The 12,148-nt window shown below is 58.2% G+C and overlaps 1 protein-coding gene across 1 annotated transcript in view; it reads right to left on the reverse strand.

Moving 5' to 3' along the window:
* The window catches only part of CAND2 (cullin associated and neddylation dissociated 2 (putative)), a 28,632-nt gene that overhangs the window by 9,225 nt on the left and 7,259 nt on the right, over nt 1-12,148 (reverse strand). The window contains exons 3-10 of the mRNA XM_055558464.1: nt 10,663-10,817; nt 9,838-9,961; nt 7,995-8,260; nt 6,518-6,623; nt 6,196-6,338; nt 3,734-4,026; nt 2,466-2,607; nt 621-2,123 (exon numbers count right to left, since the gene is read on the reverse strand). Of these exons, the coding sequence (XP_055414439.1) occupies nt 621-2,123; nt 2,466-2,607; nt 3,734-4,026; nt 6,196-6,338; nt 6,518-6,623; nt 7,995-8,260; nt 9,838-9,961; nt 10,663-10,817 (2,732 nt within the window). The remainder of the gene's footprint in view (nt 1-620; nt 2,124-2,465; nt 2,608-3,733; nt 4,027-6,195; nt 6,339-6,517; nt 6,624-7,994; nt 8,261-9,837; nt 9,962-10,662; nt 10,818-12,148) is intronic.

The following is a 12,148-nucleotide window of genomic DNA, read 5'->3' on the forward strand; positions in this document are numbered from 1 at the left end:
AAGCACTCTGCCTGCATTATGGCAACTAACCCACCGCTGACCACATGGAGACCAGCAGACCAGCTCTGGGCCTGGAGGCCTCTCATTCCCAGGGGCTTTGACTTGCCCCAGAGCCCACTGTCCACCTGCCCTTCTTCCTCCCTGAGCTGCGGAACATCCTGACGCGCTCTGACCCCACGACATGAGACCTGCCCTCCTCACCCCGTCCCTGGCCCTCTCCAAGCCATGGGGCCTGGCATCCCCTCTGAGTCCACATTTACATTTGCTCCTGGTCCCCGAAACGAGCTGCATTCTGTGGCCTTCCATTTCTGGCCCCTCAGAGAACCGCCTTTACTAACCTTCGCCTGGGGCATGTGGCTGCTGACAACGCCCAGTGGCATCCTGAGAAGTTTACTTGTTGGAAGGACACGTGAAGAATTGTGTCCCCTCCGTCCCAGAGGGGCCCCCTGGAAAAGGCCCCCAAGTCTCAGGAAACGCTGTTTTTAACGGCTCCTCTGCATTCTTATCAACGCCATGATGCTCAGACCCCCATCACCTGAACGAGCTTACCCAGTGTGGACCTCTTGGGTGCAGTGCCCACTTTCAATCTGGGCTGCCTTTGCCCATCCCTGGGCCCCTACCTGCAGCGAGCTGCTTCCGGAACCGGGGCAGGAGGAAGGGAGGGTTTACGAGGACGAGCTTCCCGATGCACTCGGCCACCACCCCCCGGGTGCCCTCCTCGGCGCCCTCGCAGCGCTGGAACAGCAGGGCCCAGATGTCCTCGGCGTAGGGCTTCAGGCTGTCGGGCTGGGCGGCCCCCAGGGCCTCCCGCAGCGAGTGCAGCAGCAGGTACTGCCTCCGGGGCTCGGCCTCCATCTGCCCCAGGAGGAAGGGCAGGAAGTCGGGCAGGTTCCCCGCGCCCACGCGGCCCAGCGCGTAGGAGGCGGCCGCCCTCACGTCCTCACTGGGTGAGCCCAGGGCTTCCAGGAGCACTGCCTTCAGCTCCCGCTGTGGGCCTGGCCCAGCCACTTGGCCCACCTCGGCCAGCGACAGGAACGCCAGGACCTTGACCCCAGGGCTCGAGCTGGGCGACCTGGCCTCCCCGACCAGGCGGTTGGCCGTGCCCGCCGCCTCCTGGGGACAGGCCGCGGCGAGGGCCGCCACGCAGCGGGCCAGCGAGTGGAACACTTGCTTGTGCAGGCCGGGCCCGCCTTCCGCCGCCTGCTCGTACACGGGTGCCGTGAGCAGGCCGATGAGCTTGGCGTAGTCCACGCACGGCGGCCGGGTCCCCACCAGGGCCTGCAGGAAGCCTTCAGTGGCCACCAGCACCCCGGCCGGCAGCAGGGGCGAGCGCAGCAACCGCAGCAGCTCGGCCAGCACGGGGCCGCTGACCTCGGCCATGGAGGCCGGCTGGGCGCGGGTCACGGTAGCGAGGAAGTCCACGGCCAGCTGGGCCACGTGCATGTCGCTCTCGCTGACCAGGGCGGGCAGCTCGGCCAGCACAGCCCTCACGGCGGACGGTGGGAGACCAGGGCCCTGGCTCTGGGCCAGGGCAGCCAGGGCCGCCAGCGTGGTCAGCCGCAGCGCCCGCTGGTTCTTGCGCAGGAAGGAGGCCAGGATGGGCAGCGCCTCGGCCAGGATGGGCTGCAGGCTGATCTTCAGCGGGGACATGGCCACCAGCGTCAGCGCCTTGACAGCCGAGAGCCGCGTGATCTCGTTCCGCAGGCGGTCCAGGAGGAGCAAGAGCGACGGCTCCAGGTCGTCCCCGAGCCGGTCGCCCAGGTGGCCCACAAGATGGCCCATGCAGGAGATGGCCCGCTCCTTCACCTCCTGGTCCAGGTCCGTGGCCCGAAGCCGGGCCAGGGTGGCCGCGGACATCTCTCCAACGTAGGGCTCGGGGTCCAGCTTCCGAGGCCCGTCCAGTGGCCACAGCGCCCTCACCAGCTCCTGGAGCACCAGCAGGGCCTCGGCTGCGATCTTGTAGAAAGGGTCAGCCACGCAGGCCATCACCGGTGGCAGGAGAGTGGGCAGGTGGGGCTGGAAGGCTTCGGCCGGCTCTGTGCCCAGCAGCCCCTGCAGGAAGGCCAGGGCGTCCATCCGGATGGTGGAGGAGCTGGAGCGGTCCGCCAGCGAGAAGACGATGCCTGTGGGGTGGGTGCCCGGGTTACCAGGACACACACCCTGACCCAACTGAGCCCTCCCTGGATGGGGGCCCACAGGCGTCTGAGCTGGACCCAAGCACCTGGGCCCTTACGCAGCAGCAGGTTCTGAGAGGTCAGAGCTCGGCTGGAGCCAGGGCTGAGGATACAGGCCAAGAAAATTACATGAAAACAGCACAGAGGGCCACACCCCAGCCCTGTACTCACTGCTGGCAGTGGGGAGTCGCTGTAGGTTGCTGAACGGTGGTATGGCAGGGAGTGGGGGCTGGGGGCTGGGTTCAGGGGAGAAGCCCGGAAGAGCAGACCCCAGGTTCCAGGGCACCCTACCTGCTACCAGCACGGGCATGTGCTCTGCCAGGCTGCCCGGGAGGACGCTCGCCAGCTCGGTGAGGAGGCTGAAGCAGCCCTGGCGGGCCCTGGCACTCCGGTCTTTCAGCTGCCGCTGCAGGGCCTTCATCACAAGAGGCACCTGTGGGCAAGTCAGGGGCAAGGAGGAGGCCAGTGACCATCCAGGAACCCACACACCCCACCCACTACTGAGGGGCTCTGCCCAGGCACCTGACAAGGAGGGACCCCCAGCATGTGGAGGGGATCATTCCACCCTGAGCTCCCCATCACTCGCTCTGTGCCAGACACCTCATTCCACACTCACCCTCTAAGGCAGGCACTAGTCCTGGGCCCACCTGACACTTGGGAGACAGGCAGAGAGTAGAAGTAGCCAGCTCAAGGTCACCAGATCGGGGGGCCCCTCTCTGTTCCCCAGCTGGATTCCCTCCCTGATGAGCTCACCCACTCCCAGGGTTCGGATTCCACTGAAGCAATGACTCCCAGATCTACATCTGACACCAGACTTGTGTGCTACCTGCCCACCTGACATCTCAACTCAGGCATCCAACGAGGACTTCAAACAGAATAAATGTCCAGAACAGAACTCTGCGAATGCCCTGCTCCACCATCTCGGGGACTGCACTTCATGCTTTGGCCAGAGCCAAGAAGTCACATGACATCTCCCTGCCCCTCACCTTCCACATCCATCTGCAAACCCAAAAAACTATGTCTCGGGGCTTCCCTGGTGATCCAGCGGCTAGGACTCGGTGCCCCCAGTGCAGGGCACCCAGGTTCAATCCCTGGTTGGGGAACTAGATCCCACATGCTGTAACTAAGAGCTGGCATGCCACAACTAAAGATTCTGCATGCCACAAGTAAGACCCAACGGAGCCAAACAAATACCTAAATAAGTAAATACTTTAAAACAAAAAACAAAAAACTAGCTCTTAAGTCCAACCTCCTACCTTTCACCTACATGGCTGCAGCCATTACAGTCCATTTCTCACACGGCAGCCAGAGTGAACTTTTTCAAATGTGAATGGGATACCATATTCCCCTTCCTGCGGCTTCTACCCTCTTAGAATAAAACTGAACCCCCTTTCTGTGGCCTGGAACCCTACTTGTGCTACTGGCTATCTGCCCGAGACTGTGCAGTCCTGGCACTTCATACAAACGACCAGGCACACCGCAGGTGCTCAATAGATGGGGGGCAGTGGGCGGAGGGAAGGGCTGTGAGGTGGGGGGCAAGGGGGGGTAGGCAGGCACACCTGTCCTCGCAGCATCTGGAGGTTGCTGCCGGTCTGGGTGGGCTCCTCCATGACCTCCAGCCACCCCTTCGGGGGCCGCGTCTGCCGCAGCAGCGCAATGTAAGCCCCGAACACATCGGCCTTGACGTTCTCCTCACGCTCCTTGAAGCGTTGGATGAGCGCGGGCGCCAGGGCACAGTGGAAGTCAGGCAGCAGGTCCGGCCGAGAGTCGATCAGGGCTGCCAGGCACTTGGCCGCTGCCCGGCGCACCTTCCAGCTCATGTCGTCATCATCGCTGTACTCCTCCTCGCTCTCTAGGGCAGGAATCAGGACACCCGTGGAGCCCTGTGCCCCGAGGCGGGGAGCCGCCAGCCCCACCCAGGTGGTCTTCCAGGACAGAGGGGTTGAGAAGTGAGGGGGCAGCGAGGAGGGCTCGGGTGGGGCTTCCCCTTTCCATGTAGCCCGCCAGGCTCCTCTGTCCATGGGATTCTCCAGGCAGGAGTACTGGAGTGGGTTGCCATTCCCTTCTCCAGGGAATCTTCCCGACCCAGGGATTGAACCTGGGTCTCCTGCATTGCAGGCAGATTCTTTACCTCCTGAGCCACCAGGGAAGCCTCCATGGTCACTACTTATAACTACTAAGAAGTTGCTGCTTAATCGCTGAGTTGTGTCCGACTCTCTGAACCGCCAGGCTCCTCTGTCCATGGGGATTTTCAGGCAAGAATACTGGAGTGGGTGGCCATTCCCTGCTCCAAGTTAATGAGGACCTGCTGTGTGCTGGGGATGGTGCCAGGCAGGGAACTAGCTGGAGGTAAACCAGGGTCCCCCCATCTGCCTCCCTTAATTGTTGTGACTGCATCCGGGAAAAACTGACTCCCAAGTGAGGATTTAGGAGATCCATTTGGGGCATAAGACCTGCCCTTTGGTTTTAGGACTGGCTGTGTGATGTTTTATCTACTTGGCTTTCAGAAGGGAGGCGAAAGTTCCCCCGCCCTGGGCAGGGTTCTGATTCTGGTTTCCAAGCAGGACTACTGATGAGAGAAGCTGTGTTTGCATGGCTCTTTGCTCTCCAAGCTCCCCTCAGAGGCCAGAGCTCAAGTCTTCACCACCCCTCAGGAATGAAGGTGTCTTGAGGCTCTTTTGTAGATATGAGTAAGGCTCAGAGAGGGTGAGAGATTCTCCTGAGGACACAGAGCTAGAAACAGCAGAGCTGAGTAAGGCCCACCCATACACATGGTGGAGACATATATGAGGCTCAGAAGAGGACGGTCCTACCTAGGGACACCCCAGCCACAGGCTCAAAGACCAGCGTGTTCCTACTCACTCTGCTCTGTAGAGAACTCAGACTCAGAGCACTGCATCTGGACAAGCCATGGTGGGCCAGGGGGATGGTCCCCCAGATATGCCTTATCAGCTCAGCAGATGGTCCCCCTGATGGCCCCTTGTTTGTTACCTCCACCCCATATCACCCGTGGAGAAACATCCAGAGCTCCTACATACTAACAAGAAAATGTCCAATCTCCTTGGCCTGCGACTTGAGGCCCCTACATGCCTGTCCAATCTCATCTCCTGCCACCGCATCTCGCTCCGAGTGCCCCACCGGGGCCTAAGTCTCTCGCCTCCATCAGTGCCTCCAGGGTTCAGGGGCATCCCCCTGAGTGACAGACAGGACCACAGGCACAGAAGGAAAGAAGCTATTGAGTCCATTCCCCACCCAGGCATCTCTCCCTGTCAGTGCCAGTCAGTCCATCATCAGAGCTTCACGTGGCTGGGGTAAAGCAATGGCTCTTGGACACCGTAACTCAAAGGGTACAGAGGGACTTCCCTGGTGGTCCTGTGGCTAAGAATCCACCTAGCAATGCAGGGGATGCAGGTTCGATCCTTGGTCAGGGAACGAAGTCAAGATCCCACATGACTTGGGGCAATTAAGCCCGTGCACTGCAACCGAGCCCACATGCTCTGGAGCTTGCACACTGCAATGAAAGACCCCACATGACACAGCAAAGATCCCATGTGTGGCAACTAAGACGATGCGGCCAAATAAATTTTTAAAAAAAGGTACAGAGATGGCAGCATGAGATGGGGGAGTCTGGCAGACATAGCTTCAAGTCCCACCTATGCCACTTCCTAGCTGTGTGATCTCAGGCAAATCTTTAAGTCTCAGTTTTCTTGTCTGAAATATGGGCATGATAATAAATATCAGGTTTTCCAGGTTCATCGTAAGGAACATGAAATAAGAGGGCACTTTGGACATCAGGAGATGCTCAGTAAACAACAGCTATCATGACTCACTCGTGATCTGTGCAGTCAGAGAGTGTGGGGATGACAGAGGATCTAGATTTCCAAGGGTGGGACTGGAGCCCCAGGAAGAGTTGGGATCAGGATGGGGGGCACCAAAGGTGTCCCCTGTCTTCAGCTAGGGGATTCATGGGGAGGCTGAACCCGTTTCCACCCACCAGCCCAAAGACAAGTTGGCTACCCACCTTGCTCACTGAACTCGCTGTCCTCAGTCTCCATCTGCTCCTCGTCCTCGTCACTGTCGTAGTTATAGTTGGGGTCGTGCTTCACATACTGGAGGCAGAGGCTGGTCACGTTGGGCACGTGAGGGCCCATTTCCTTGGGGCACCTGTGGGTGGGATGGGGGAGGCTCTGCTGGACCCAGGCAGGACAGGGTGGGGGATGAAGCCCAGAGGTGAGCCCCGAGATCTGACTGCTTTGAGACCAGCATCTTGTGCCCACTCCATCCCCACCAACTTCTCAAAGAAACCCCAGGGTCCCCATTTCTAGGACCCCCGCTGCACCTACTTCCTCAGGAAGGCCTCAAAGGCCTGGAGGCAGGACTCCCGAAGTTCGTCATCATCTAGGTTGCAGAACTCCTCCACCAGGGGCACCAGGCGGTCCAGATGGGCCCCTGCAGAACCAGGTGGGTCACTGAGGCGAGGCCAGCCCATCTCCTGGGCTCTCCCAACCCACGGCAATCAGCCTGTGCCTGTCCCTGCCACCTTGGCCACTGCAAACTGTACCTCAGAGGCTTCAGCAGATGTGGGTTGTAGCCCCGACTCGGCCCCATCTAAGCTATGGGACCTTGGACACAACACAACCCTTGTTTAACCTCAGATTACTCATCTTCACAGTAGGGAGAACTGTGCCCACCAGCCAGAGTTTGTCAAGATTATGGATAAAATGCAGATAAAGATCTGCTTGGCACAGAACAGGCACTCAATAAGTGGCAGCTGTTGTCAAAACTATTACTCATGTTCTTGATTATTCCCTGTGCTAGGCTGCAGCCCTGGGTGAGGAAAGTGAGGAGACAGGCACCGCTCTTATAGACCAGGCCAGAGGGGCCCCCTGCCTGGTCCCTGGGCTTCACAAGGAACTCCAGCTAAGCCCTTCTCCAGCTACACCCTTCCCTACTTTCCTGCCCAGTCAACCCTGAACCCATGTCCGGTCCTGTGCAGGTCTCTTTTCCAGGTCCACGCTTCTAAGGGTGGCTGCCGTTGGGGAAACGTGGACAGATCTGGACTGCAGGCTGGAGTCTCCATGTGTGCTTGTAAGGGCCCCTGCAGGGAGAGGGCCAGAGGGGCAGGAGGGCACTGTGGCCACTCACTTACACTGCCTTGTTCTAGCCCAGACTAACTCCAAGGAGTTTGAGAATAAATTCAAACCTGATCGCTGAATTCCATTTCTAAAAAACTAACCTCTGGTGACAGAAAGGAGATCAATGGTTCCCTAGGGTGGGGCCTGGGAAGGATGTGCTGCAAAGAGACACAAGGAAAGTTCTAGGGGTGATGGAAACGTTCTGCATCTTGATTGTGGTGGCAGTTTCACTGGTATATGGAAAGGTCAAAACACACTGAAGTGCACACTTTAACTAGTGTGGTGTGTTGTACACACGTCATCCCTCAATAAAAATTAAAAAAAAATTAAAACCTTGTTAATCATCTACGTTGTTATTACGGTACAGTTGTCAAAATAGGACGACAGAACATATTTTACTTAAGTCTGGGGGCATGACTCACAGTTACCCGCGCGAGCTTCTGGGTAGGGCTCAGAAGCAGGTCAAGCTCAGGGCCCACCTGGCTGCCTCTTGAGCCCACCCTTTCTCTTCCAGGCGCTCCAGTCCCACCCCGGCCCCGCCCCTCTCCTCCGCACCTCCCCACCCAACCACATCCCCTAACCAAGGAGGTAGCGCACCCAGGCCTTGCCCCTTAGCCCAGGCCCCGCCCCTCGCCTAGCACCCCGTCCTTAGCCCCGCCCCTCACCGTGGGCCCCGCCCCCTTACCCAGGCGGTGGCCTGCCTGGCGGCCAATGCTGCCCAGACACTGGATGAGGGTGCGGATCGCCGCGGGGCTGGCTGGCGCGCGTGGGCCGGGCAGCCGGTCCAGCAGGTGGTCGGCGAGCTCCACGAAGAGATCTGTGCTGCAGGCGGCTGCCAGGTGGCCGAGCGCCCCAACGGCCCGCTTGCGCACGGCCAGGCGTGGACTGCTCAGCTGCGGCAGCAGACAGTGCAGGAGGCTGGCGTGGAAGGCGCCCAGCGGAGCGCCCAGCCTGGGGAGCCGGAGGGGGCGTCGGGCGGGGCCCACCCGGCGGGCAGCCTGGGCCAGGCACCTCCCCTCTCCCTATGGGCTCCTGGCTTCTTCCCCGTTATGACAACCCAATGGCCCTAGGTAAACAGGAAGGTACCCTGCAACTGTGTGAAGTGATTACTTATTATCACAGGAGAGGAAGCAGAGAGGGGAAGGGTTTTGCTCAAGCCCACTCTGCCCACCTGGGGAGGAAGCCAGATGTACTGGGGCCTGGGGGACTCCAGTGAGCTTTCCCGACTTCCCCCGAGTCTGGGCCTTGCCTCAATGCTCATCCTCACTCACTCACACTCACTGAGGCCAGACCGATCTCCAGTGTACCTCTGCCTAACTCCTCCAGTGGCTCCCCAGTGCCCCTGGGATGAGCTGAGCTCCGGGCTCAAGGCAAGAGGGAACGGCAGAGAATGGTTTCTGCACACATAAACGCAGCCCATGCCCACCCTGGCAGCTCCCATCCCTCCTTCAAGCCAGGCCTGTGCCTTTCCTGTCCCATACATGAAACCTTTCCTCTCACTCCACACATACACATTGACCTCACCCTCCCATCTCTCTCTGTCTGGCACAGACCTCTTTCCTGGGTTTCATTTATTCATTTGCTCTCCTACTAGAAAAGCTATGACACCCTACATGATACCCCACAACCTCCAGGGACCCCATGTCTTCGATGGCCTCTGTCCTCTGGGCCGAGGGCAGCCTCCCCATCCAGGGTCCCCCTATGCCCGCCCACGCCTGGCCAAGCCCTGCCCACCCTTGAAGAGTCAGCTGACTAGACTCGCTCTGGGAAGGTTCCCCCTTCCTCAGTCGGGTGAGGGTCTCCTCCTCCGAGCTCCTACTGGTCCTGCTCTTAGCCGTGCTGCTGTTCTTACTGCACTCACAGGTTTACATGTCTGTGAGCTTATCCCTGCTGCTGCTGCTGCTGCTGCTGCTGCTAAGTCGCTTCAGTCGTGTCCAACTCTGTGTGACCCCATAGATGGCAGCCCACCAGGCTCCCCCGTCCCTAGGATTCTCCAGGCAAGAACACTGGAGTGGGTTGCCATTTCCTTCTCCAATGCATGAAAGTGAAAAGTGAAAGTGAAGTCGCTCAGTCGTGTCTGACTCTTAGCAACCCCATGGACTGCAGCCCACCAGGCTCCTCCATCCATGGGATTTTCCAGGCAAGAGTATTGGAGTGGGGTGCCATTGCCTTCTCTGGAGCTTTTCCCTAGCGACGGCCAAGACCCAGCCAACTCCATCCTCCCAACACTGGTCTAGCACCTGACATTTTTCTGGTAGGTGTTCACATCTTGAGAAGCTGAATGAATACTTTAGAAAACTGTAGTGCAATTGAAAACACTGGCCCAGCTATTAGGTTCCTCATGTCCTGACTGTAGTGAGGAGAACTCGGTGACAGTCAAGTTCTCCTGGGACACTGCTGGGGCAATTAAAGGCCCCTGAGCACAGGGCCTGCAGTACAGTAAGTGCCAGCTCTGTGAAGCTGAGTCCCTCCCTGTGCCTTTGCCACCCCTCCCTGCCATCCTCGTTGCTCAGGGTGGCCTCCCGCACCTGCTCAGCATGTCAGAAAGGATGTCCAGGGCTTCCAGCTGCACGGCCACGTCCTCCTGCTGGGCGATCGCACTGGTGAGCTGGCCGGTGATCTTCCGGCACACGTTGGAGGCCAGGCTGGAGCCTGCACAGAGCGAAAGGTGGGCGCAGTGAGGCCCAGGGCCAGCCTCCACCTGTGGCTGGCCTTTGCTCTGGTTGCATCCCTGAGGCCACATCCCTCACCCCACCCCCAAATGGTGCTGACCAGAGAAGCCAGGACGTCCAACGTCCAAGGTGTGACCCAGGGTCCGGCCAAACTAAAGGAGACAGCTGGGGAGCTGAGGAACTGAGGGCGGACCTGCTGGCTGGCCCACCTCACATCTGATCCCTGTGCCCTCTGCCTTCCAACAAGGAGTCTTTCCCAGACCCCTGGCGGCCTGGAGGAGCCAGGTGACCATGTTCTGGCCAGTGGCATACAGGTCAGTGTCTTTTGGGGAAACATGCACTTTTCTTATAAAGGGCAAGAGACCTGGGGAGAGACTTTAGCCCTGTCCTAACTGAGCTTCTCGGTAAATTGCTGCAAAAATGGAGTGGCTGATCCCTTCCGAGTTAAGTGAGAAAAGCAACTCCCCATGTCTTCAAGCTGCCATTAGTTAGACTGTGTTAACTGCAGAGTCTAAGAGCATCTCTGAAACACAGCCATGAAGTTAAGCAGACGTGAGTCTGAATCCTCTGCTACTTACCAGGCTGACCTGGGGTAAGTCCCTTCACCCCACTGAGCCTCTGCTTCTTCAATCATAAACTAGGACAAATAACAGAAGCACCTGGTCCCTGGGACCTGGGTACCTGTGGCCGCAGTGGGGAGCTCCGACAGGACGGTCTTCAGGCCGATGCCAGCGATGTCTCGGAGCTGCTCCTTGTCTGACCGCATGTTGGCACAGAGGGCATCCACGATGGTCTCCACCTGGTACTCCTTCACTTTGCCCACCAGAGGACCCAGGCTGAGCAGGGAGGGAGGGAGTGTAAGAGCCCAGGCTCAGCCCGAGTACCCCTTAGGTCCCTTCAAGCCTGGGGTACCCCTTAGGTCCCTTCAAGGCTGTGGGGCCACATGTGCTGAGGAAAAGACTCAGATCAACAAGGGACTCCCTATTTTGCCAGAAAGAGAGGTACCCTCTGGCTATGCTGACCTCATTCCTGACACCTCCCAAACCTGCATCTCCTCCTGGATGCATCTCAGCACATGGCTAAAACATCCAACCCAGGAACCTCAGTTGGAAACCAAGGAATGCCCCAGAGCAGGGTTCTCAAACTTCCGCGTGTATCACAATCTCCTAAAGGACTCCTTCAAACAGAATGAACCCCAGATTTTCACACCACCCCAGATTTTCAGACTTAAGGGGTCTAGGTAGGGGCCTGAAAATTGACATTTCTAGCAAGTTTGCAGTAGATGGTCCAAGGACCACACTTTGAGAACTTCTGCCTTAGAGGCTTGCTTCTCCAAATGTAGTCACAGATCAGCCTCATCCGCTCTATCTGGAGACGCAGAGATGCAGAGCTCAGGTCCCACCTGAGAGCTCCTGGATTAGAATCTATGCTTCAACAAAATCGCCAGGTGACCGGAAAGCACATTAAAGTTGAAGAACCGCACGACAGCTCCCCTGGCGGTTCAGTGGTAAAGAACCCGCCTGCAAATGCAGGAAACAAGGCTTCGATCCCTGATCCGGGAAGATCCCACATGCCTTGAAGCAACTAAGCCCAAGCACCGCCACCACTGAACCTGTGCTCTGGAGCCTGGGAGCTGCAACTACGGAGCCTGCACGCCCTAGAGCCTGCGCTCCACAGTAAGAGAAGCCACCGCGATGAGAAGCCTGTGCACCGCAACTGGAGAGTCGCCCCCGCTTTCTGCAGTTAGAGAAAGCCCATGCACAGCAGCAGAGACCCAGCGCAGCCAAAAATAAATAAAATTATTTTCAAATTAAAAAAATAAAAACCGCACAAGACACACTGTTTCTCAGCCTTAAGTCTGCATTGCCATCACCTGGGGCCTTTCAAGAACTCGTTACCCAGGTACCAGCCCTAGAGTGTCTGAGTTAAATGGTTTCGGGTGTGGTCTGGACACTGGGGAGTTCTGTGTTTTTTTTAATTTCCCAGGTGATTCTAATAGGCAGTCAAGGCTGAGGACCTCTGACCTAAGAGTGGTTCCCAGATGGTGGTGTACATTAGAATGCAGATTCTTGGGTGCACAGCCTCATCTGCCTGCCCCGGCCCCACTTCTGAATTAGAATCCCTGGGTGAGGAGCACACAGTTTAAACAAGGGGCTCACATGTCTGC

The sequence above is a fragment of the Bubalus kerabau genome, chromosome 20, assembly GCF_029407905.1.
Source record: "Bubalus kerabau isolate K-KA32 ecotype Philippines breed swamp buffalo chromosome 20, PCC_UOA_SB_1v2, whole genome shotgun sequence".
In the NCBI taxonomy this organism is placed as follows: domain Eukaryota; kingdom Metazoa; phylum Chordata; class Mammalia; order Artiodactyla; family Bovidae; genus Bubalus; species Bubalus kerabau.